Source organism: Poecilia latipinna, unplaced genomic scaffold (assembly GCF_001443285.1).
Source record: "Poecilia latipinna isolate Pla-1442-1.1 unplaced genomic scaffold, P_latipinna-1.0 Scaffold131, whole genome shotgun sequence".
Taxonomy (NCBI): Eukaryota; Metazoa; Chordata; class Actinopteri; order Cyprinodontiformes; family Poeciliidae; genus Poecilia; species Poecilia latipinna.
Genome location: NW_015112747.1, coordinates 379,351 through 401,157, shown reverse-complemented (window position 1 = coordinate 401,157; position 21,807 = coordinate 379,351). Strand labels below are relative to the sequence as shown.

General features: G+C 40.3%; 1 protein-coding gene across 7 annotated transcripts in view; it reads left to right on the top strand.

Annotated features, from left to right (window-relative positions):
* The window catches only part of LOC106945159 (band 4.1-like protein 1), a 46,563-nt gene extending 25,393 nt beyond the window's left edge, over positions 1–21,170 (top strand). For 2 of the 7 annotated variants that reach the window (XM_015028624.1, XM_015028623.1), the window contains exons 5-24: positions 248–290; positions 403–478; positions 3,304–3,522; positions 3,632–3,719; positions 3,817–3,969; positions 5,084–5,181; positions 6,916–7,091; positions 7,199–7,431; positions 8,013–8,051; positions 9,825–9,854; positions 10,563–10,718; positions 11,794–12,768; positions 13,950–14,000; positions 14,816–15,265; positions 15,392–15,613; positions 15,711–15,770; positions 17,570–17,659; positions 17,765–17,845; positions 18,486–18,602; positions 18,677–21,170. In XM_015028624.1, the coding sequence (XP_014884110.1) occupies positions 248–290; positions 403–478; positions 3,304–3,522; positions 3,632–3,719; positions 3,817–3,969; positions 5,084–5,181; positions 6,916–7,091; positions 7,199–7,431; positions 8,013–8,051; positions 9,825–9,854; positions 10,563–10,718; positions 11,794–12,768; positions 13,950–14,000; positions 14,816–15,265; positions 15,392–15,613; positions 15,711–15,770; positions 17,570–17,659; positions 17,765–17,845; positions 18,486–18,602 (3,357 nt within the window). In that variant the 3' untranslated portion in view covers positions 18,677–21,170. The remainder of the gene's footprint in view (positions 1–247; positions 291–402; positions 479–3,303; positions 3,523–3,631; positions 3,720–3,816; positions 3,970–5,083; positions 5,182–6,915; positions 7,092–7,198; positions 7,432–8,012; positions 8,052–9,824; positions 9,855–10,562; positions 10,719–11,793; positions 12,769–13,949; positions 14,001–14,815; positions 15,266–15,391; positions 15,614–15,710; positions 15,771–17,569; positions 17,660–17,764; positions 17,846–18,485; positions 18,603–18,676) is intronic. The other 5 variants (XM_015028627.1, XM_015028628.1, XM_015028625.1 and 2 more) reach the window with 5 other exon arrangements.
* Positions 21,171–21,807: the final 637 nt, after the last annotated feature.

Here is a 21,807-nt window from a genome sequence, read left to right as displayed (position 1 = left end):
ACTGCACAGGATCTGCATAAAAGCCTTAGTGAGATAGTGAGGTGGCAAAATTGAAATCGGCTTACGTTTTTAGTCCAACTATTGGCACTTTTCCATGATGATAGAAGTCTTTATCAAATCTCTAGCATTAAAGTATAAAGCTTTCAACAAGATGGATTTTAAAAAGGAGGAGCAGTGAGAGTGTCCTATGAATATGGATGAATCTGCGTGGGTCACGTTTCTAAAAAGTCTTTTCTGTACTTATCAGAACTGGCTGGATCCATCCAAAGAGATCAAGAAGCAAATTCGGAGTAAGTCTTGTGAAAATGCTGCTCAGATATGCAAAGACTGCAAAATGTGCACACGTTGCGTTTAAGAGCAGAGATCTTCATAAAATATCTCTGCTGCTGGTTTTTCCCACAGTTGGTTCGTGGACTTTTGGGTTTGCCGTCAAGTTTTATCCTCCAGACCCATCTGTTCTGATCGAAGACATCACAAGGTTGGTCGGAAGTGTATTAGTGATTTTTTTATTTTTTTTTTATTATTATTTATTTAGTTTTTTTTTTCTTTGAATGCATTGAAGCTCTTTGAAAAAGGTATTTTAGTTTTTAGCCAAGTACAGCTCATACATTTATAATGATGTGAATAAGTTTCATATTTTCTCTTCTTACGAATTGAAAGTTCATTATATTGAATTTTTTTAATACAAAAAGTGAAATATTTTAAGCCTTTTTGTATTCTTGATGATCATCATTATAATAAAAAAAAAGTAAAAACAAATTTCAGGTCTCAGAAAATTTTAATACATTGACATAAATTATATAAGATGTAGAATATTCTCAGAGATATCAGGCATCCGCAAAACATGTTCATCTTGATGCACTCACTGCTTGGTTGGGCCTCCTTGTGCATGAATTACTGCATCAATGTGGAGTGGCATGGAGTTGATCAACCTGTGGTACTACTGAATTTTAATACTTTTTCAGTTCACTTGTGAAGCTCAAGCAAGTTTTTGAATAATTTTGACAATCATTTCAAAATTGCAGTTATCCTTCTTGCTAATGCACCTTCGTCCTAAGAAAAGAGTCGAGGTTTGGTAGTGGTTGATATGCTTCAAGGTCTTTAAAAAAAACAGTTTTGCCTGAAGTGGCATAGACAAATGTTTTTGCTGTTACTGTTACCAGTTTGATAAGCCGCCTTATCTGTGCACAGTTTCCAGAAAACAGTTTGTATGTTTAACTTTACATGGCCTACTTTACCACCTACTTTATCTAATAGATCAGGAATAGATCAGTTTTTTTGGTTTTAGTCATCCAGTCAAAACACACAAAAGCCCAGAGATTTTTTTTGTCTTTTTGTATTTAGGCTTTCTGAAATATTTTTTACATAAGTTTTCAGGCTCTTTGTTTTGTTACGGCTCAGCGACTCTGTGTCCTACTTCTGTCAGTAGTCTTTCAGTTGCTTCTGCAGTTTGACGTCAGAGCATTTTTGTCTACCTGAATTTATGGGCACAATTATGAGAGTTTACGTGGTATGGGATGTTCTTGTGTAACATCATGTGAAGAAGAAATACTGAAATAAAAACTGGTATGGATCATGTTAAAAAAATTGTTCGCCACTTTGATCCTAGATCGTCTCACAACTTCTCAAAATGAATCTGAAAAGTGGATACTTTTATTTTCCAGAGAACCGGACATGTCACTACAACTTTGTAAATTGATTGCAATCCAGATGCATGCAGATTTTTGTATTTTGCAAAAATAAGAACACATTTTAAATCATTCAACATTTGCTAGCATCGAAGAAAAAATTTAAACTTCAGATCCTTTATCAGCATCTGAGAAGTTGAAGGGGAAGGAAGAACTTGGCTTATTTCTGAAATATAAATAAGGCTGCGATAATGAAAAATCTTGTGTTGGCATATTGGTAAATACCAGTTGTGTTGTAGGTAAATAGTTTTCCTCTCATCCATCTTTGCTTCCATCACTCTGCGACCTTTAGCATTAAAGGCGACGTGCCGGTGAGCATCTGCTGCCAATAAACTCGGTCAACTACCTAAATATTGCATTAGCATGAAAAATGCAGGCTAAGATCTTGGCATATATTGGCCAACTATTATTGCAGTCCTTTGTGATACGACTGTTCCACACACTGATATTGCAGTGACGATTAAAATGCGCTACATTGCGCAACACTGATTACAATAAATAATCCTGATTTAAATTGGGAAAGGTTGTGAAGGCAGCTGGAATCAAAAGTCTCGGGACCACTTTTGTGATCAGCCAACTGAGCCAGCTCCAGACTGCAGTCACAGTTGAACGGGGGGGGAGCCTTACTTTTACTTTTTCTCAAACTCATCGTAACATAATTAACATCTAATTAACATTAAAAAAAACCCATAAATATTTACATCTACTTGCTATTTCCTTGAGGCGGGTGTCGCATTCCTGGATCAGCTCTGAATCATCTCTGAAAAATAGATGGAATTTAAGACATTATTACTCGAAATTATTTCGATTTCAAACAAATCTGAATTAGATGAAGCACCTCAAAATCTCCTCACCGCAGCAACTTCCCCCTGGGCAAGAATGTAGCTGAATGATGAGCCATCTGCTCTTGAGAGTTTGGTTTTTACTATGCGTCACAGTTTTGGGGCTCTCTCATTTCGCAGAAACATAATGGCATAATGGCATGTAAAATGTGTGCTACGTTATCAGTTCAATCATCTTTTTTTTTTTTTTTTTACAGCAAATCACAAATCTAGCATTTCCCGTTTGGATACAGTAACTCATGTCATGCGTTGAAGTTTGTTGATTCTAAAAGTTATACTGCCTTGATTTTTTTTTTTTTACATTTGTTTGGGGGGTGAGAAGCACGCTGTTGACTTATTTCATCACCGATTAATTTGCACTACTTTGCATACCATAAACAAAGTTGCCTCACAGCTCAGCGGTTACTGGCAAATTAACTCCCACAGACCTTCAAAAGAAGCAGATGGAAGCCAAAGAAATAATAAAAATTTCACTAATGAGCCACATTGAGATGGCTGCCTCTTATAGACGGACCGCTACGCGGGTGTGAGATTCAGAGCAAAATGTTTGCATCACTTTGATATCTTCCACATATTTAAAAGATCTAAAATGTTTATGAGCCTCATTTCTGTTTGCTGACCAGCCCTCGCTTCCCCAGAGCCTCACACAGCCCTAGCATTCTGATTCGAGATCGACAAGAATCGAGTTGCTGATTTTCATAGCTTTGAGCCATTTGTTTGGAATAAAGTGGTTTCTGCAGCTTTTTATTTCCGCCTCCCCTGCTGGTTCCAAGGTACTACCTGTGTCTGCAACTGAGAGACGACATCCTTTCCGGCCGCCTCCCATGCTCGTTCGTCACGCACGCGCTGCTGGGCTCCTACACCGTCCAGGCCGAGCTGGGAGACTACGACCCCGAGGAACACGGCCCGGACTACGTCAGCGAATTCCACTTTGCTCCAAACCAGACGCGAGAGCTGGAGGAGAGAGTGATGGAGTTGCACCGCAACTACAGGTCAGAAAAATAAAGCTGTGATTGCCACCGTGATGCCAGTGTTTGGATCTGAGGAGAGAGTTTGAGGAGACGAGAAACAACCGATCCTCTTTTGGGATTTATTCCGTAGGGGGATGACTCCAGCCGAAGCAGAGATGAACTTCCTTGAAAATGCTAAGAAGCTCTCGATGTACGGAGTGGATCTGCATCACGCAAAGGCAAGAGGAGATTTCTCTCATTTCCTCTGCTGAAATCCTGCATCCCCTTAATGCCCTTTTTTTTTATCTTCTTTGATAATCTATCTACCTTCCCCAGGATTCTGAGGGAATAGACATAATGCTTGGCGTTAGCGCAAACGGGCTGCTCATCTACAGAGACCGCCTGAGGATCAATCGCTTCGCCTGGCCGAAAATTCTCAAGATTTCTTATAAAAGAAGCAACTTCTACATCAAAATCCGTCCTGGAGAGGTAAACAAATCTATGAATACATTTTTTTTTTCCCTCCACATTTCTGTGGTTTAACCAGAGTTCACTACACCATTACTGCATGCCCAGACTCACAATAAACCCCCCCTAAAAATAAACCACACAGCCACTGATGCAAGGCTCGTGGATGGAGAGATTATCGGGCAAAGAACCAAGATCGCTTTTTTTTAAAAATTTATTTATTTATTTTTTATTTCATGGGTTCACAGTTGTTACGATTACATCATTGCTCCTCTTGGCTGGTGCCGAGCAGCATAAACACTCATTTCATGGTTTGGTAAGTGTTGCTTCTGTGATTTATCTGGCGCAAACCACCTTAACTGCTGAGGGCATTACTTATCTCCTTTAGAGCTACCTCTGTGAAGACGGAGTAGATGTGTCTTGTTTTTCTTCCTGTAACTTTAAATGTAATTAGGTTTTGGAGTCGTCAGAGTTTTCCACATTAAACTCACTTAAGTTGTTATGATTTTCCTTCACTCCTCGGCCTTTTTGGATACTACTGACTCCTTTTTTTCCCCCCCCACTGTTAAACTGCTTCTGACATCCTTGCGGTGAAAACCAAGGCCATTTTATGCATTCACTTTTCCTGCACATCTGTCCTCTTCAGTTGGCTGTCACTTCAACTGTGCCTTGAGGATTTTTTTTTTTTTTTTTTTTTTTTTAAAGGATTTTTTTCCCCGGCTTTCCCCCTCCCATTTTTTTTTTTTTTTTTTGCATGAACAATAGGTGACCTTCTCACGTGAATGGATATCTCTCAGCCTTTGAAGACCCGTTATTGCTAATAACTATTGATTTGACAGCATCTTCTTCTCTGCACACCAGTGAACCTTAGTTGCTGGGTGCATAAATGGGTAATTTATGAGCTGGCTTTAGACGGCAATGCGCCGAGAGACAAGCGAATACAGTTGCACGAGTAAATAAAAAGGAGAAAAAGATGGATTTTTTTTTTTTTCCTTTGCTGTGGAATAAACACAATTCATCCTGCTGCCATTCATCCACCTTTCCACACACCTGGTTCCCTCACTCTCCTTTTCTTCTTCACCTCCCTCCGTCCCCACTGTCTTCACCACCTCCACTTATCTCCCTCACCACTCAGTACGAACAGTTTGAGAGCACCATAGGCTTCAAGTTGCCCAACCACCGGGCCTCGAAGCGGTTGTGGAAGGTCTGCATAGAACACCACACCTTTTTCAGGTAGGATAGACAGATTCACTTTCTCAGCACTTAATTCTTTGCCTACTGCATGAATGTTGACGCTTGGCATGCCGCAGCTCAAATCACTGTTGACTGAGGTTTCAGACGTCTCTCTGTTCTTCGTAGACTGACTTTTGTATAATCTTGTAAATCAGTAGTTCTGCTTTTACCCAAAAAAAAAAAAAAAAAAAAAAAAAAATCTTTGAGGTTTTCTTTTGAAATTTTTAAAAACTTTAAACAATTTTGGGCTTTGTTTTGCACTTGACTCTTTTCAGAGATTTTTAAACAATCCCTTTAAGGTATTCGAGGATGAATAGCTACTTAACCCAGGAAATATTTGGCTCAAGGCACAATTTATATCTAGTTCCTATATGATAAATATAATATATTCAAATTAATACAACTCAGTAAGTCAGTCAAGCAGATTGACTGACTCATTGTTGAGCATTCTGGATGTGTGTTACAAACTGATGCCAGAACATAACTTGAAAAATAGTTTTCTTTTTTTCCCACCAACAAGGTTATTTTCAAACAGCTGTTCAGTGAAAATATCAGAGGACGGTGCACAGTGTCTAATAAAGTCTGTAAGAAAGAGTTATGTGTTGGAGAAACTCCCAGGAGGAATCTTGATCAAACGCCCAAATCACCTCAACAGGTTCCTTTTGATGCAGATGTGCAGCAGCTGTACTCCAAATCCGTGGTGTGGAGCAAAGCCCACATTGCTGCAGACGAGGCCCTAATCAATCTGTTCATCTCCTTTTCATCCTACCATCAATGTGAGCAAGACACAAATAGCCCCTGGTAGAGTCTCTAATGACAAATTGGACTTTGAGAAGGGCTCAGACTGCGGGGATTTCCAAAGTCCTAATGGAAACTTAACACTGAAGTAGGTGAACCTCACCCAGAACGGAGAGGCTGGGCTGGGGCATCCTCCTGGAGCCGGGCTGTCTGGGTACCAGGCTGGCGACTGATTGGTGGTGGAGCCTTGGTTCCTGAGGGAGCCAAAGGTCAAAGAGAAGTAGCTTTGAAATCTATAATAACAGCAATTAATCCCTGTGAAAATTAAAATGCGAATAATAAAAAAAAAAAACATCAGAAAACATCCATAAATAATAATAAAAAAAAAAAGGTTTATAGTATCCAGGTCTTACCAGAAGTTACTCAAGAGATTTTTAAATTGGGATATCAATGCATAACACGATGCCCATCAAAAAGGAAAGTAAGGGCAGCAAAGTCTGCAGCTCAACTGAATTTAAATTATCGAAAGGAAAGATTTGGATGACAGTTTATCTACTGAGGAGACCAGGAGAAAATGCTGTCCTGGATTTGCTGATACTTGATAAACCGGCACTCTATGAAGGGATTCAAAAGCTCCCTGTTCCCAGCCCAACTGCCTGTTATTCACCACAGTAATAAAAGGCTACTTGTAACTTGCTACATTACTACTTCTAGCAGCTTTTGGGGAAAAAGTCATTTCTGCTCCAGTTCTGACCAGCATTAATACTCTGACAGGTGAAACTATATCATGATTTGCATCAAACTGTCACCAGAACATTTTTAAAAAGGAGACCTGCTGTCTAATCCTGAAGACCAATGCACATCTAATGTCATGTGCTGTTTGTTACACATTTAATTAAAATCTAAAATGTATATATAGATATATTTTTTTCAAAGTAATTAATCTCTAAGTTTTATATATATATATATAATATAAACTGAGGTTTATTTCTACAGGTTGGTTTCCCCAGAGCCGCCCCCGAAGGGCTTCCTCGTAATTGGCTCAAAGTTTCGCTACAGTGGGCGGACCCAAGCGCAGACGAGGCAGGCCAGTGCTCTGATCGACCGCCCGGCCCCGCAGTTTGATCGGTCCGTCAGCAAGCGGTACCTGCAGCCACGAAGCATAGATGGAGGTTTGAACTCCAGCTCTGTCCCCTGTCTGTGCCCAGGTTTGTGTTCTGGTTGATTGTTCTAGAGGAACTTTACATTTTACTGTTCCTCTGCACTTCCGTCTCCACAGCCTCAGCTTTAGGTGACAGTATGGATCAGCTGTCTCAGAGAAGCTCTAGCGAACGCACACAGTTTATGTCCCGGGAAGACCTGGATCAGGAGGGCAGCCTTGACCTGGACCATGACCACTATCTCTACCAAGACCAGGACCAGTACACGGACCAGGAAGCGGAGCACCAGGATGGACAGAAACAGCCAGTGGGAGCCATCAGCTCGACGCCCACAAAGGCTTTGGAACTCAAGGTAAGAAAAGGTGGATTCAAGGCCAGAAACCGCACAGAGAACCATTTTCAGGCTCCACGGCTCCCAGTTGTCAAAAAGCTCAAACGCGTGGATACAGTGTGAATTAATTATATCGATCCTCGAGAAAGTTCTCATTAGCCACCGCCTGTCAGTCTGGAGAGGAGACGAAATGATCCACTGAGTAAAACACTGCGACTCTAAGAACCTTGGAGAAGCTTTGAGAGCACCATTGAAATACCATTCGAAAAGCTTTCTGCAATTTTGCCCATCGGTTTTAAAATACTGCATGAACTTCTTATTTTCTCCTTCACAATCCTTTTTATTAAAGACACTAATCACCATCCTTTTGCTTCTCTTCTCGGCCTAATATCCTATATTCTTATAGGACCTTTAAGTCTTCTCTGCTCACTACTTTTTTTTTTCTTTTATCTAACTTGACTTCTTTGCTGCAGATAGTATTTGTCACACTTGCACCCTGCCTCATGAATCTTCTTCTCTTGCTGCTGCACTCCTAACATACTTCACTAACCTCAGCTGCGTTTCTCCTACATTTCCGTCCTCTACCTTGTCCTTGCACCCAGGATGAGGAGCCAGGCATTCCTATAGACACGAAACCAGAGGTATTTTGGTCACGTATCTTTGTGTCTTTCTGTGGTTGTTTTTAGGTCATGCTATGTTACTCTATGCTTAAGCAGTTAAATGCCTGTGGAAATATTTCTATTCCAGGATTCAGCTAACTGGAATCCATGGAAGCTGCATGAACTGATGTTCAGAAGAACAAAAGAAAAAAGTTGTTACGCGTTTATTTACATTCCACTTTACATTTTATTTTCTCCCTGCGGTATAAGAGTTTCATTGGAAAGCAAAAAAATGATTCAAACAAATTAATAATGTTTATGCCACAAATTCAGCAGTGGGCATCTTGACTGGGGTTTGTGTTCATTCCTAACGAAGCAAAACTGGCTTTGTCGACACGTACTGTTAAGTCATACAGATGCAACTTCAGCGCCTTGCAAAACTATTTGTGTCGTCTTTGACTTTTTTCTCATTGCAACAACTACAAACTAAAGATTTGAATGGGATTTTATGTGATAGACAAACACAAAGCAGTGGAAAATTTTGAAGTGGGAGGAAAATGATTCATCGGTTTCAAAATAACTTTCATGCAAAATCATCTGTTTTTAGTTAACAGTGCAACATATTTACTCTGACATTGTCTAACCTCATAAATTCAGTTTATTTTTGTGTAATTTATTCTCAGTATTAAAACAATTGTCTTTGTAGAGCACTCATGTTTTTATTTGACCAAAAATGAACAAGTAAGTCTCGGTCACTAAGCAATTCTCTGTTTTCAGCGTCAGTCTGAGCATTGTGTGATCAGTTGCAAAAAAAAAAAAAAAAAAAAAAAAATGGAAAAGGTATGGCACAGCAAAAGATAGCTTAAAAAGTAAGACTGACCTAAACACGAATCAGAAACACAGCTGAGAGAGTAATGAGTTGGGGGAGAACTAAAATTGGAAGCTCAAACAACAAAGAGGAAAAAGTGCAAATCAATGTGAGGAGGAAATTTGGTGGTATAAAACAATAAAAAAAAAAAATCATATGAAATGGTGTGGTCATGTGTTGAAATGATCCAAAGTCTAGACTTAAATCCAGTGGAGAATATGGGGTTGTTTCTCAGGTCCAGTCTGACTCAGTTTATTCGTTTTTGTATAGAAGAATTAAATTCCACCACACACTTTTTAGAATTTAAATTTTAAAAGCATTTTAAAACACAAATCCTTTCCCAATAATATACAATACTTTGTCTTAGTCTGTCACTTAAATACATTTAAATTTATGCTTGCGACATGTCAAGATATGAAAAAAGCAGAAGAACCGCAAATATTTTTGCCAAGGCTGTGTGTGTGTGTGTGTGTGTGTGTGGGTGTGTGTGTGTGTGTGTGTGTTGTCGTCTTTTGTCAGACAAACGACCATTCAATTAGCACGTTATTGGACTTCTCATTTTGTGGTTTGCTCTCATCAAATCGTTGGATAAAGAAGCACGGGAATAATCCTCTCTCAAACACTCGAATCAATAAGCGACTGCATTAATTATCATTTGGCTGACACTGAAATGGATTGTCCCCGTCTTCTTGGCAGAACATTATTCAGCTTAATAGTCTCGAGTCAGAAGTCCTCCCTCTGCTGCCAGATGGTAACAGCTGTTTCTGTCTGTCACTCTGGCTGCCCGTTTGCCTGTTTTCACTCACGTGCTGCATTTTACCTCTTTGTCTCTGCACACATCTGTTCCCACGCGTCGCCCCTCAAACTCTGCTGCTTTGCCCCTAAAACCGCTCAATCCACCTCGCCCGCTTGCACACCCCCCTTCCCCACCTCATCTGTCGGACAAGGATGTGGTGCACCTTCGGCCCAAACAGGAGGTACTGCTCGTCCTCTTATTTCTGGCATGTGCTGTGTATGAACGTCGTCGGGAGGTCTGTGATGACGAGTTTACGTCTGCATCGTTCGCTTGTCGGATGCACAGCAAAAATAAAAGAGTCCAATTTTAAAGCTCCCATCGCTGTGGTGCACGTAGCTGTTTAATGCATCACTTTAATTCGTAATAATGGTTCCGAATGTCAGTTTCAAAGATGTTTGCGAGTTGAAGAGCTCTTATGTTGAATAATAGACACGTATTGGATTTTTACAGAACTCAATTAGCTCCGGCTTTGTGTAGCAGAGATAACGACTTGTCTTTTCAATTGCTAAACGATGTTTTCTTTTATTTTAATTCTGGCTCGTATATTAAAACGTATAGACTCATTTTGACTCAATAACTCGAACAACAATTCCTTTCTAAGTGGACTTTATTTCATCTGCAAGGGTACAAAGTGGAACCATATCAGTCACTGGTCATGTATCAAATGCATATAGTTTGCATATTTTTTGAAGAACATGATGCAACGACCTCTGTCATTTTAAACGTGATATAAAATTAAAGTTTGAGTCGAGGAAATGGAAGTTTTTCTTTTTTTTTTTTTTTTTTACAAATCAAATATATTTAGCTGAGTTTAGACATGGTAACTGTGTTTACATTTCTAGCGAGCTGGGTTAATTTCTGTTCATGTTGTCCGTTGCTGTCCGAGCAGCAGTTTCTGGATAAGCCGGAGGACGTCCTGCAGAAACACCAGGCCAGCATCAACGAGCTGAAGAGAGCTTTGAAGCAACCCAACAGCAAGAAGGCGCCGAGAGAGAAGCGCCTGCCTTCAGCAACTCCTCCTGCAGGAACCCCGGAACGGAAAACGGTACGACTCGCTTCCTGCTCTTTGCGCTCACTTGTTACGCCTTTTATTTCTTAATCACGTAATCTTGAATCGACTCACAAAAGTCCTCTGTTCATGTTAATTGCAGGTGTAAATGTCCAAACCTGTCACAACTCAGCTTCAACTAACACAACTAAGTTAAATTTAAATATCGTCAATTGTCCTCACTCGTAGAATTTTGCTGGATTGGACATTTTAAATTGAAACCAAATGTCTGTCTTCTTTTAATAAAGCTCCTTATAAAGTCTTTGAATGCCTGTAAGTGGTTAATTAAGTATTTGCTGAATTAATCACTAAGTCCCTGCTGTGTCAGCCACCTTAAAGGTTCAGCAGGCTATGGTGAGTAAATCTTCATTAGTGCAGAGTGTTTGAGGGTTGCAGCCTCATACTGAGTTCTTTCAGGGTTTGGCCACCACTGCTATTGTACAGTTTATAACAGTTTCTTAACTCTTGGGGGGGATCATATTTGTAGTAGATAAAACTCCATGGCAGCCGGGGTATTTGCATAGATTCCACTGTGAATGCTAGAATAACTTTAACACACAGACATATGGCGCTGTAATAATTTTCTACAGCCACGTCTCTTGATATACCGTATGAATGAAACACAAGCATATTGGTGAGGGTGTCAGGCCATGCTGTTTCTAATAATATCAAAACAAATATTACCTCAATAAAAATGAAAACGAATGAATAAAAATTAGGCAAATTTTTAAACTTTAAACATTTTTTTCTTTTTGCCAATTTATAAAGGCTTCACAATAAACCCAGTCCAGTGGGAAAATGAACGATGGGTAAAAACCAATTACTTTGCATAACGTTCACGTTCAGATTCTTTAAAAATCTAATAAGTAGATTTTTAAATTACAATATTTACACTTATTTGGGAGCTCGATGTAGAGAAATATTAGGTAATTGTTTCATAGACCATGTTCCTATTATTTTCATTTGGGTAACTTGAAAACTTGCACAGAACTTGACTCTTGGGGCTAAAGAGGGATTACTAATAGAGGATTCATTTTTAGGCTAATACAAACTGTCTACTCTGTCAATTTAGGCAACCAGTGATGCCAAATTGATTGAGAAGCAGGATGGGTATGAGACCACACTGGATTCTTACTTCAATGCAGAAAAAAGTGAGACCTCATCAGGGCCAGAGGCAATTACGAACAATTGCCAAACATCCAGGGAATGTTTAACTACTAAGCTGGGAACATCTGTAACTGACTCAGCAGGACGGAGAGATATGAACAAGATGGAGGACGCAACTAACGGCCATCATGATTCTGCGTTAGTGAGGAATATGCTTCATGAAAATGGATATGGCTCTCCACCTGACAAGATGATGAATGAAATGAACAAAGACACAAACATTTCTCTGTACGAGCGTCGAGCGAAAAACAAACCCTTTGAATCTCTTGCAACTGTGGATTCCTTCCCTAAGGGCGACAGACCTAAAAGTGAGAGTGGCAAAAGGCACAGTGATGCTTGGAAAACGAGAGACCTGAGCCCCGACTCGGGGGAGAAGGATGGTAACAAAACTGTGAACTCGCATTCAGAAGTCACCAAAATAGCTCCGCTCAAACCGCAAAGATCAAAGAAGTCTTTGAATAAGGAGAACAAAGTTGTAAATCCTCAAACTCAAAGCCAGTCTGACAAAAGCGCATTTGGTGCTGCTGGGAATGGACAGATGAATAAATTGCCCTGCGAGTCAGGAAGGAGACATGACGATGCCACTGTGCTGCAGTCTTTGGAGTCGTATCGGCAAACCCAAGTTCCCCATCAGACGACGAGCGAGTTGTTATCACAGAAGGAGCTGAAGGACTGCAGAGATTCAGCAGGGACAAGAGGGAGTTCTCTGCATGAGGACAATTTTCCAAACATCTTAGAGTTTAGCTCCAAATTTCCCACTGCTCCCCCTCGCACCCTCCCTCTGAAAACGCACTGGTCTCGAGAGAGACCAAACAACATCGACAGCAGCCACATCCACCACCGGACCACCAGCCAAGAAACGGCCAAGAGAAAGCAACCGGTAAACCGCCAGTTCCTTCCAAGCCTGTTTTATCCATCATCGGAAACTAAAGCATTGCATGAGCTTCAGCCAGTGTGGTTTTCAGATCTTGTTTTCTAATCATCTGAATACAAAATAACATCACACACACGCATAATCCTTCAAAAGTCATGTGGCTGCTAATGAGAAAGCAAAAGTTCGCGTCCCTGCGCATCGTACCATTGACTGCCTCAGTTCACGTCCATGGGATCAGGAGCATTTTGCTTTCGCCCCTCCCCCCTACCCTCCCGTTTCTTCTGCAGAGCTTCACGTCTGCTCGGCCGTTTGAGAACGCTGTGGGCCTTTAAGCAAAGCTCATGTTGCTTAAGCTTCAGGCGTCCTTAACTCTGTCAACTTAACACATAGTCTCTCCTTCCAACAGCCTCACAAAGTGAAGGAGGTCGTTGTTGCAAGGAGTTCAAGACCTTTTCACCCTTTTTTTTTTCTTTTTTCTTAAAGCCTATTTTCACATAATTTAAATCCCTTTTTGCAAAAAAATAATAATAAAAAAAGCTTTGAGCATCTGAAGCAAATGTTCTATCTTGGCACCTCTGTAGCAACAAGAAAAAAACGGGGGGGGGAAAAAAAAAAAAAAAAAAAAACATTACAAGTAATATCCTGCAGAACTGCCAAGCCGCCTCAGGGCTGGGGTATTCATATGCTGCATTTCCAAATATGAATACATCTCCCCTGAAAGGGAATTTCTTTCTGTTTTTTTTTTTTTTTAAATCAGATCTCTCAGTGCATGGCATTACCATTGCACTTGCAATCATTTTTGTTGATATAATCCACTGAATGATACTTCAAGTGCATGCTTCTGACAGCAGCTCTACTTTCTAAATTCTCAGTTGTACATTTAAGGAGTTGTGTGTTCATTTAATGAAAAGGAACTCACCTGTACCCTGCATCCAGCGCTATGAAAGCTTACTCAAGTGCAATGAATAATAATAATAATAATAATAATAAAGTCACATTATTTACTAGAAATTCTACCTGTTACAATATAAGCTGGGATTCAAGTGGAGCGTGACTTAAAAAAAACAAAACAAAAAAAAAAAAAACTCCCAACTTTCCTTAACTTCCCTTTCCGATATGCTTAAAAACACTTCCATCACGAGTCTTGTTTTAATGTTTTGCTTATTGTTTGTGTTTTTACTCTCTAGGACACGCCTCCGAGCCCTGCCATCCACGAGGAGCATTTCAGCGAAAGTTCAGTGAGTTCAGCACTTTGATTTGTTTGGCCATACGTCAGGCGAGAATGTTCACGCTTTTAAAGAACTGTTTGTGAGTTTTAATCAGTCCAGCACAAAAATTATGTTGTCTTGATCCACGTCCTTTAAGAATAGGCATGTTAAGTCACTCTGATGCACGATCAAGACAAATATGTTGTGTGATTTAAGTGCGCTGAAACGTAACATTTTTCTGACTCGACACGTAAAGCTTCGACGAACTAAATGAAAAATGTCAACAGGTCCAAAGTGTAAGTTTATTAAAGTGCAACTAAGCTTTAATAAACACATTAGCATGTTATCTTTCTGTTCTGATAATTGCCTTTTCGAACTTTTTTGAGCGCTATCAATACTTCTAGAAATTGGACACCGGCTTCATTAATGTAGCGCTTTGCTTTCAGTGTCTCAAAATTTAATGACTTCATCTGCCAAATGTGGATATCAAACATCAGCACAGAGCAGGTCATGTGACACAGACAGACCAGCAGCTACTGCAGTCAATAAAGTCTCTCCAACACTCTCAACATTATTATAAACAGTAAAATATACTTGGCTGGTAAGGGGAAAACGATTAATTCCTTTTTTTACACTATGGTGGGATTCATGTGATGCTTGCTCATAAGAAAAGAAGCATAAGAATAAAACCAACTAGTCAGAAATAAAATGTGTGACTTCTTATGGGATGGCCTGATGAGATTACTTACATGAGGTTGCTACTTTAGGTTTTCAAAAAACACATCCATAAATTAAAGATAATTTAAATGTCTTTTTTCTTTTGTTTGTTTGTTTTTTCTCTATAGAAGGAACCATGGGAGAGACGCCTAGGCTCTGTGTCCGAGGATGACCAGGACCATGACATCCTCTACCTGAAGGAAACCCACCTGGGCATCGAGCGCAAGTGTTCCAGCATCACTGTTAGCTCGACCTCCAGCCTTGAGGCTGAAGTAGATTTCACCGTCCTTACAGATCTGCAAACGGGCATGGAGGAGTTCTCCAGGGGTATGTCAGAGTTGGGAGAGAGGGATCTTTCGCCCGACGGGGGGCTGCGCTTCGGGATCGACTTGCTCCAGCAGCAAGGAGCCCCCGAACCACCGCCTCCGTTAGTGTCCGCTCCTCTCGCCAGAGGAGCTAGTAGCAGCCCTCCGGCCAGACTTATTCAGGCTGAAGAGGTCCGACCAGATGTTCGAACCGAGGTCAGACCAGAGATCCGACCAGAAGTCAGACAAGATGTCAAAAGACCCGACGGCCAGGTAGCCTTTTCAGAAGCTTTATGCAGTAATTTTTGTACTCCTTTCCTATTGTTTGGATAAAATTAAAGTAGAAACCAAACCAAACCAAATTTTTTTTTTTTTTTTTTTTTTTTTTTTTTTTGCAAGCCTGTTGTGCCTAAAAAACCAAAGAGGTCAGTGCCAGTGTCATCATCAGTGGACAGAGATCAGTCGCACAAAGAAGCCAGTCGCCTCCCTACAGTAGCGCCTCTGAGCAGAGAGGCCAGTGATGTCATGCCCACCCCAACAGTGAGAAAAACCGACACCAGGACAGAGACTCAGCCCAACGGGTCAGAGCTCACCACCACCATAGTTGAGTTCACAGATCAGGTTGGGCTCATGGCTTTTCGACACAATCAGAGCTTGAAATGTAAAGTTAGCTGCTTCGAGCTAAAAATACGTGACACTGATTGGGTCTCTGTTCCAGGATCACGGGATCACGTCGCTAAGCGAGGTTTCTTACTCTACGAGACAAAGCGTATCTCCAGTGAGTATAAACAGGACCTTGACCGTTTAACCTGCCGTCCAATCACTTCAAAAGATGACAGACATGAATGCATAGAGGCTTTTCATTTTTAAACATCCGACATCACTTGCATACCAGAAACACTGAAACAAAAGTAGATGTTGACCTTAATCTATTTAAATGACAGCCCAATTTAAAACATGTGCACCTTATACACACAGCAGAGGGGAGATTAGGACAAAAACTGCTCTAACAACATGGCTTTTTTCATCGTTATGGAAACAAACCAGACTCAGAGTTTGTCCACAGCGAATGCTCTTATCAGGCAGCTTGTCTTGTGCTGGAGACAGTCGATTTTTTTATTTATTTATTTATTTATTTTTTACGATGTCTTGTGATGTTTTGGAAATATTTGTATTTATTATGACTCCAGAAGCACTTTGTGAAAGCATACAAACCTGTTTATATTTTGTCATTATAAAATCGTGGATTACTAGTTGAGTAAGATGAGAGCTGAATACCGTGCTGCAGCTCCAGCTGCCTTTAGGGCTTCTGTTCCAAACATCAGAGGTGCCTCAGCAGGGGGGACTCTAGTAAAGCTGCAGTAGGTATCTTTTATTTACATATATATATATATATATATATATTTTTACATATTTATTAAAACTGTCACAAAACTCTGACAGCATAACAGGAGACTGCTAATCTATGCTCCTCTGATTCCTCGATGTGCTGCTTTGCCATCTGCAGAAATGCACTCTTTCTCGTCAGAAGCAGCCAATCAGAGCCAGGAGGAAGGTCTTAATGCTGTCAAATACAATTGTGTATGTGCTGCTCACACCTCCCTCACAGCACATACAAGCTCAAGCTTGCTGGTTTGCAGCAGCTGCTCTAATGGTAGAGAAGCAAACTAACATTCATGGCGGGCTCCGCAGTGGGGGAGGAGGTGTTGTGCAGCAGAGAGCAAGGGAGAGGGTGTGAGCAGCGTGTACACGAGTGCTAAGACATTCCTCCTGGCTCTGACCGTTACTGACCGGGAGCGGCGTATTTCTGCAGATGACTGGAGGACCACAGGGAGGAGACATGGGACCCAGATTTTTGCACGGATTATGCCCCGTACTATAAAGTCAGGACATGGTGACTGTTTAAATGAATATGCAACAAAAACAAATTTTTTTCTAAAAGTTATCTCCTTTAAAGCCACCCTAACATGCTGTTAGGAGAAATGACCTGAAGGACTTTGGGGAGAATCAAGTGTAATGAAGCTGTAGAAGCCTGGCCCCATGACAGGAATCCTGATTCCTGACACTTCACTAAGTGAAAGAATGACACGCCTCTGTCTGGAAAATATGAAGGGCACAGCAGACGAACAGGATGTGATGCAGCTTTATGTTAGACATCTGACCAAGTGTCTGAGAGCATTTCTGTTTATGTTTCAAAGGAATGTACTAATAAACATTAATATTTGTTACCTTTGTCCATAAATGTGCACCACTGGAATTAGCAACCTCACTGAACACCACTCTATTATTTCTAATGCACTTCTTTGAAATGAAGTTTAAACAACAGAATTAGCACATGCATATTATGACTGCTGGGCTTTAGGGCTTGTTTGTTTGCCATTTAGGAAAGTAATTTGCTGTTATTTGAATGCAGCTGCAACTTTAATATGCATTTGGCTACTTAGCTATTGACAAACAACTCAAAGAGGCTAATAATGGTCATTTCCATGGAAAGTCGCTAGCAAATGGGACAGAAATTTTAATAGTATTGTGCTAACTATCTTGTAATTTGTGTTTGGCTGCGTTTTGCTTTATCAGGTGCACAGAGGCGGTTTTGGAAGAGAGTCGGCTGGTTCGCCTATCCTTGTCGCTGAAAACGTTACCTCAGCAACCACTCATGTCTCAAAGGTACGGAGGTAGAAAAAAAAAACACAAGGGACATGCAATCGTCTGGCATTTGTTGAAAGACTTTTATCTGCTAATCATCTACGGAGTGCCAACTCTGTGTTGCAGACGGTGAAAGGTGGATACTCGGAGACGAGGATTGAAAAGAGGATTATAATCACTGGAGATGACGACGTGGACCAAGAGCAGGTGAGACAGGAAAGAGTTAAATAAAACAGAATCCAAAAAGAAGGGAAGACTTGTGATCTGTGGAAAGGTCAGACTTGAAACACAGTTCAAAGTGGTCAGAAAAAACAAAAAACTGAAAACAAACAAACTGAAAGAAGATAAAATTGTCCATAAAGAGTTTTTAAATATATCCATATCTTAAAAGCAATTACAATTTATTATTTCAGCTAAATTTGGAAGAGGAAATCTTGAATAGAAAATGGCAACATTTTATTTATTGTGGGGAACAAGATAAAAAAACAAAACAAACATCAATAAGTTACTAATTCATGTGCATATTAATAGCACTTAAGCACTTAAATGCTCATTGTAACTTCTACAAGTAATGGAGTTTTCTCAAAATTAATTAAATTAATTATGGTGTTTTAGTTAGTAAATGGGCTGTTGCTAACTGCGACGTGACCAGGCTTTCCTTGAAATGCTGTGACAATAACAGCTTCTTTAAAACGACTAATGAACAGCTGAAACAAAGCGTTGCTGAAAGTGCGTTCATTCCCACACTGCCTTTGTGTTTAATCTAAACTTTAAATGCATTTTGAACTGAAGCTGAAAATCTTTATCATCTTGAGCGTCTCACACAAGGCTCCTCCTGTCTTTGTAGGCTCTGGCTATTGCAATACAGGAAGCCAAGCAGCAGCATCCAGACATGCAGGTGACCAAGGCGGTCGTCATTAGGGAAACCGAACCGTCTGCTGAGGAGCGACATGGCACCACATAGGTACAGCTGCTGTCTGGGCCCTGACTGACGCCTCTGTCTTGAAAGGTTGTGATTGTGGCTCGTCTTGTCCCTAGACTCGTTTTTGTGCTGGAGCAAGAGTGCCCCCGTGTGGACCAGAGGTGTCAGTACCTGAGCTGAAGACACCACCCACACCATCCCTTCTACATACGACGACTGTCAGCAGGGCTCCGGACAGAGATCCGCTTGTACAATGGCGAAACGGACCTTTTAAACTTTTAGATTTCCATCGAAGCATTTCCTCTCATTCTGATCCAAGGAGCCGCTCATAGTCGAGCAGCAAAAATGTTGTATGATTCATGCCTGCAAAGCCGCCCAAACAAAATGCCAAAACACGACGAACAATTAAAAGTCACGATCCAACCAAATTCCCCTGCAAAGCCTCTCAGGACCTTAACGTTCAAAACGCTTGGTTGAGTATTCCTTAAAGGAAGTTATAGTTTAAGGATTTCTGTTAAATGAATCACTGTGGAATAATCTGAGCTCACATTTCAGATTTCATAGAAGGAAATTTGGGAATAGCTTAATGATCGACAATTAATTTAATAATGCTAATGTGTCTGGAACTGAATTTGTTTATTTTTTGATCTATGAAGTAGCCAATAACAAATTCAGAAAAGAAGGTTTGGGAACAATTGTCACTTCTCCACTTCTGCTTCGACTGAAGGAGAAAACAAATTCTTCGACTGGACGACGACAATCGCGCATTGATTAAAGGAGATTGTCGTCTCTGCCTGATCACTTTAAGTCCCTCTGTCTTTTTCAACCCACTTATTTTCCACGTGTTTTTAAAACTTGACGTGTGGGTGGCAAGTACGCAGGGATGCACACATGCTGCAGGAGCTGCTGTTGCACAGTGTAGCTGTTGGATTGATTCAGAACGGTGTGAAGTAATGACGCTTTAGATTGAGCCCAAGTTCCTCTCCTCTCCCTGCCTTTAGATAAGCTTTCACAGTCCATCTGGATGTAAAAGCCACTTTGGCTGTTTTGTGTGGTAAAGCTCATAGAGTAGACTCAAAACACAGCTGCATCGGTAAAAGTAGTACTTGAGGTAATGTCTGCATGATATAATTTCTTGCATTACTGGATTGTAATCAGACTGTAGCATGGATGTTGATGCAGAAGGAGGAAGCAAACTGACTGACGATAAAGATTCAGGCTCAAATATTCACAATTCTTCTTGTGAAGGAACGGGGGAAAATCTGTCCTACTCCATAACTGAAAACTCAATGGAAGTGAATCATTGTGGTTGAGCCTTTTCATTTTTAACCCACCTGCATCTCATTTTGATGGTGCTGTACAAGATATCTAAACATATCAGTTCATTTTTTAAATTTAAATCTTAAGGAACGTCAGAGGTTTTGCAGGCCCGCGTTTTGTTGCACTGTTTTTTTTTGTTTTGTTTTTTTTGTTACTGACTTGCAACAATACTTTGTTCTTCTTCCAAACCGTTTTTGCTTACATGGTATTATGCATCTGAACTCTTCTGATGTGTCATGTGAAGTTCGCCGTCATAAGTAGAATACAGTGTAGGAGAAACATCTCTGAACCTTTAGCTGTGTGGGATTTAGTACGTGAATGTTAGACGAATGCCACAGACGTGTAATGTGCCAATCGAGATAGCAGTAAAATTGTACAAATGCCAGTTTTGTATTGAGAAAAAAAAAAAAAAAAAAAACTTTTTTATAAATGAGCTCCTTTTAATTGCAGAAGTGCCAGAGAGACAAATACATAAACTTGGCATGACAAGGTTTCCCTTTAAGTATGCTGTCTTTAAGATGTGGAAAAAAAAACTAACAAACTGATTACTGAATACAATCTCTGCCTGTTTGCCAAACTCATATTTTAATCAAATTTATGCACCATGGAGGAAAAAAAAAATACACTCAGCAACTTAAAAATAAGACAATGCAACACATTGTCATGTGAGGTTTATGAATGCACTACTGATGATTTTTGCTTTCAAACACTAAACTTTACAATGTTCACATGTGTGGTGTAACTCCTGTTGTGTTTCAGATTTCGGTTCTGCATTTTTTAAGTGTAAAATAAAACAAAACAAACAAAAAAAAAACATGGCATTGTCTAGCTGGAGGGTTGAAGGAAAGAGAAATGCAGCCTTTTTTTTATCCCTTGTGCCGTTCTTTTGGTGCCGTTTGGTGGATTGTAGAAGACGTGAAGTACGTTAGTGAATGACTATGAGTAGGATGTGCACTAGGGGGCACCAGTTACCTAAAAGTATCGAGCTTTGCATCAACACTACGCGAACCCAGCTGAAACACTTCTCACCGTTAACATTAACATTCTGAGTAATCCAAATCCTGTTCGGAGCAGCCTGTTGGGACGGACTGACGCAGGATGGGCTGAAAAGACGGCACATTTGTGGAAGTTTGATATCCAGGAAGACGCAGCGTGGGAAAGCCGTGTCCGATTAACTCTGTGTCTCCGCTCCATCTCCTCTGCTCTGCTGCTCTCCATTGCTTGGTGCTGTGTCTTTGCTGTACATTGTGCTTCATCCAAAAAACAAATAAAGACCGAAGGAAAGCTGAAGATGAGTCCTGTGTATTATGTGTGTAGCAGCTCTTTCCTTTATTCTTAGATTTGAAATTGCAACGCTAGAAAGTGAATCTAAATTTCTTAATTTTAAAGGGCTATCAATCTGCTTGTAGTTGCACTCTTATGCTGCATTCCAGTTCCCCCGGAAATCGGGGTTGGATTTGACGTCACACCTAAGGTGACACCATTCCAGTTATAGTTGAAAGTTGGGATTTCAAAACTTGAAATCCCAACTTTCAACAGCATGTCGGTGCCTATAAACATTATCGTACCTCTTATGAACACAATTTTAACCTTTACTTTCTATAAGCAAACACCACTTTTAATTTGTTCAGTTTAGAGTTCCAAGCGCTACATGTAATATTGATCATAGATGGACTTGTATCATAGATGAGTTTTTAGTACAAAAAACTCAGAAACGTACTTTAGTACAAAAAAACTTTTTTGTACTTTTTTTCTGTTTTTTATACAGAAAAAAACTTTAGTACAAAAAACTCATCACTACTAATTCAGTGGCATCTGAAGGCAATTACTTGTACTGTATTTGATTCCAGGGTATTAAAATGGGCAAGAAAAAAAGACATTTTGAAAGCCATCCATCGTTTTCCATCCAGCACTACTTTCTTGAAAA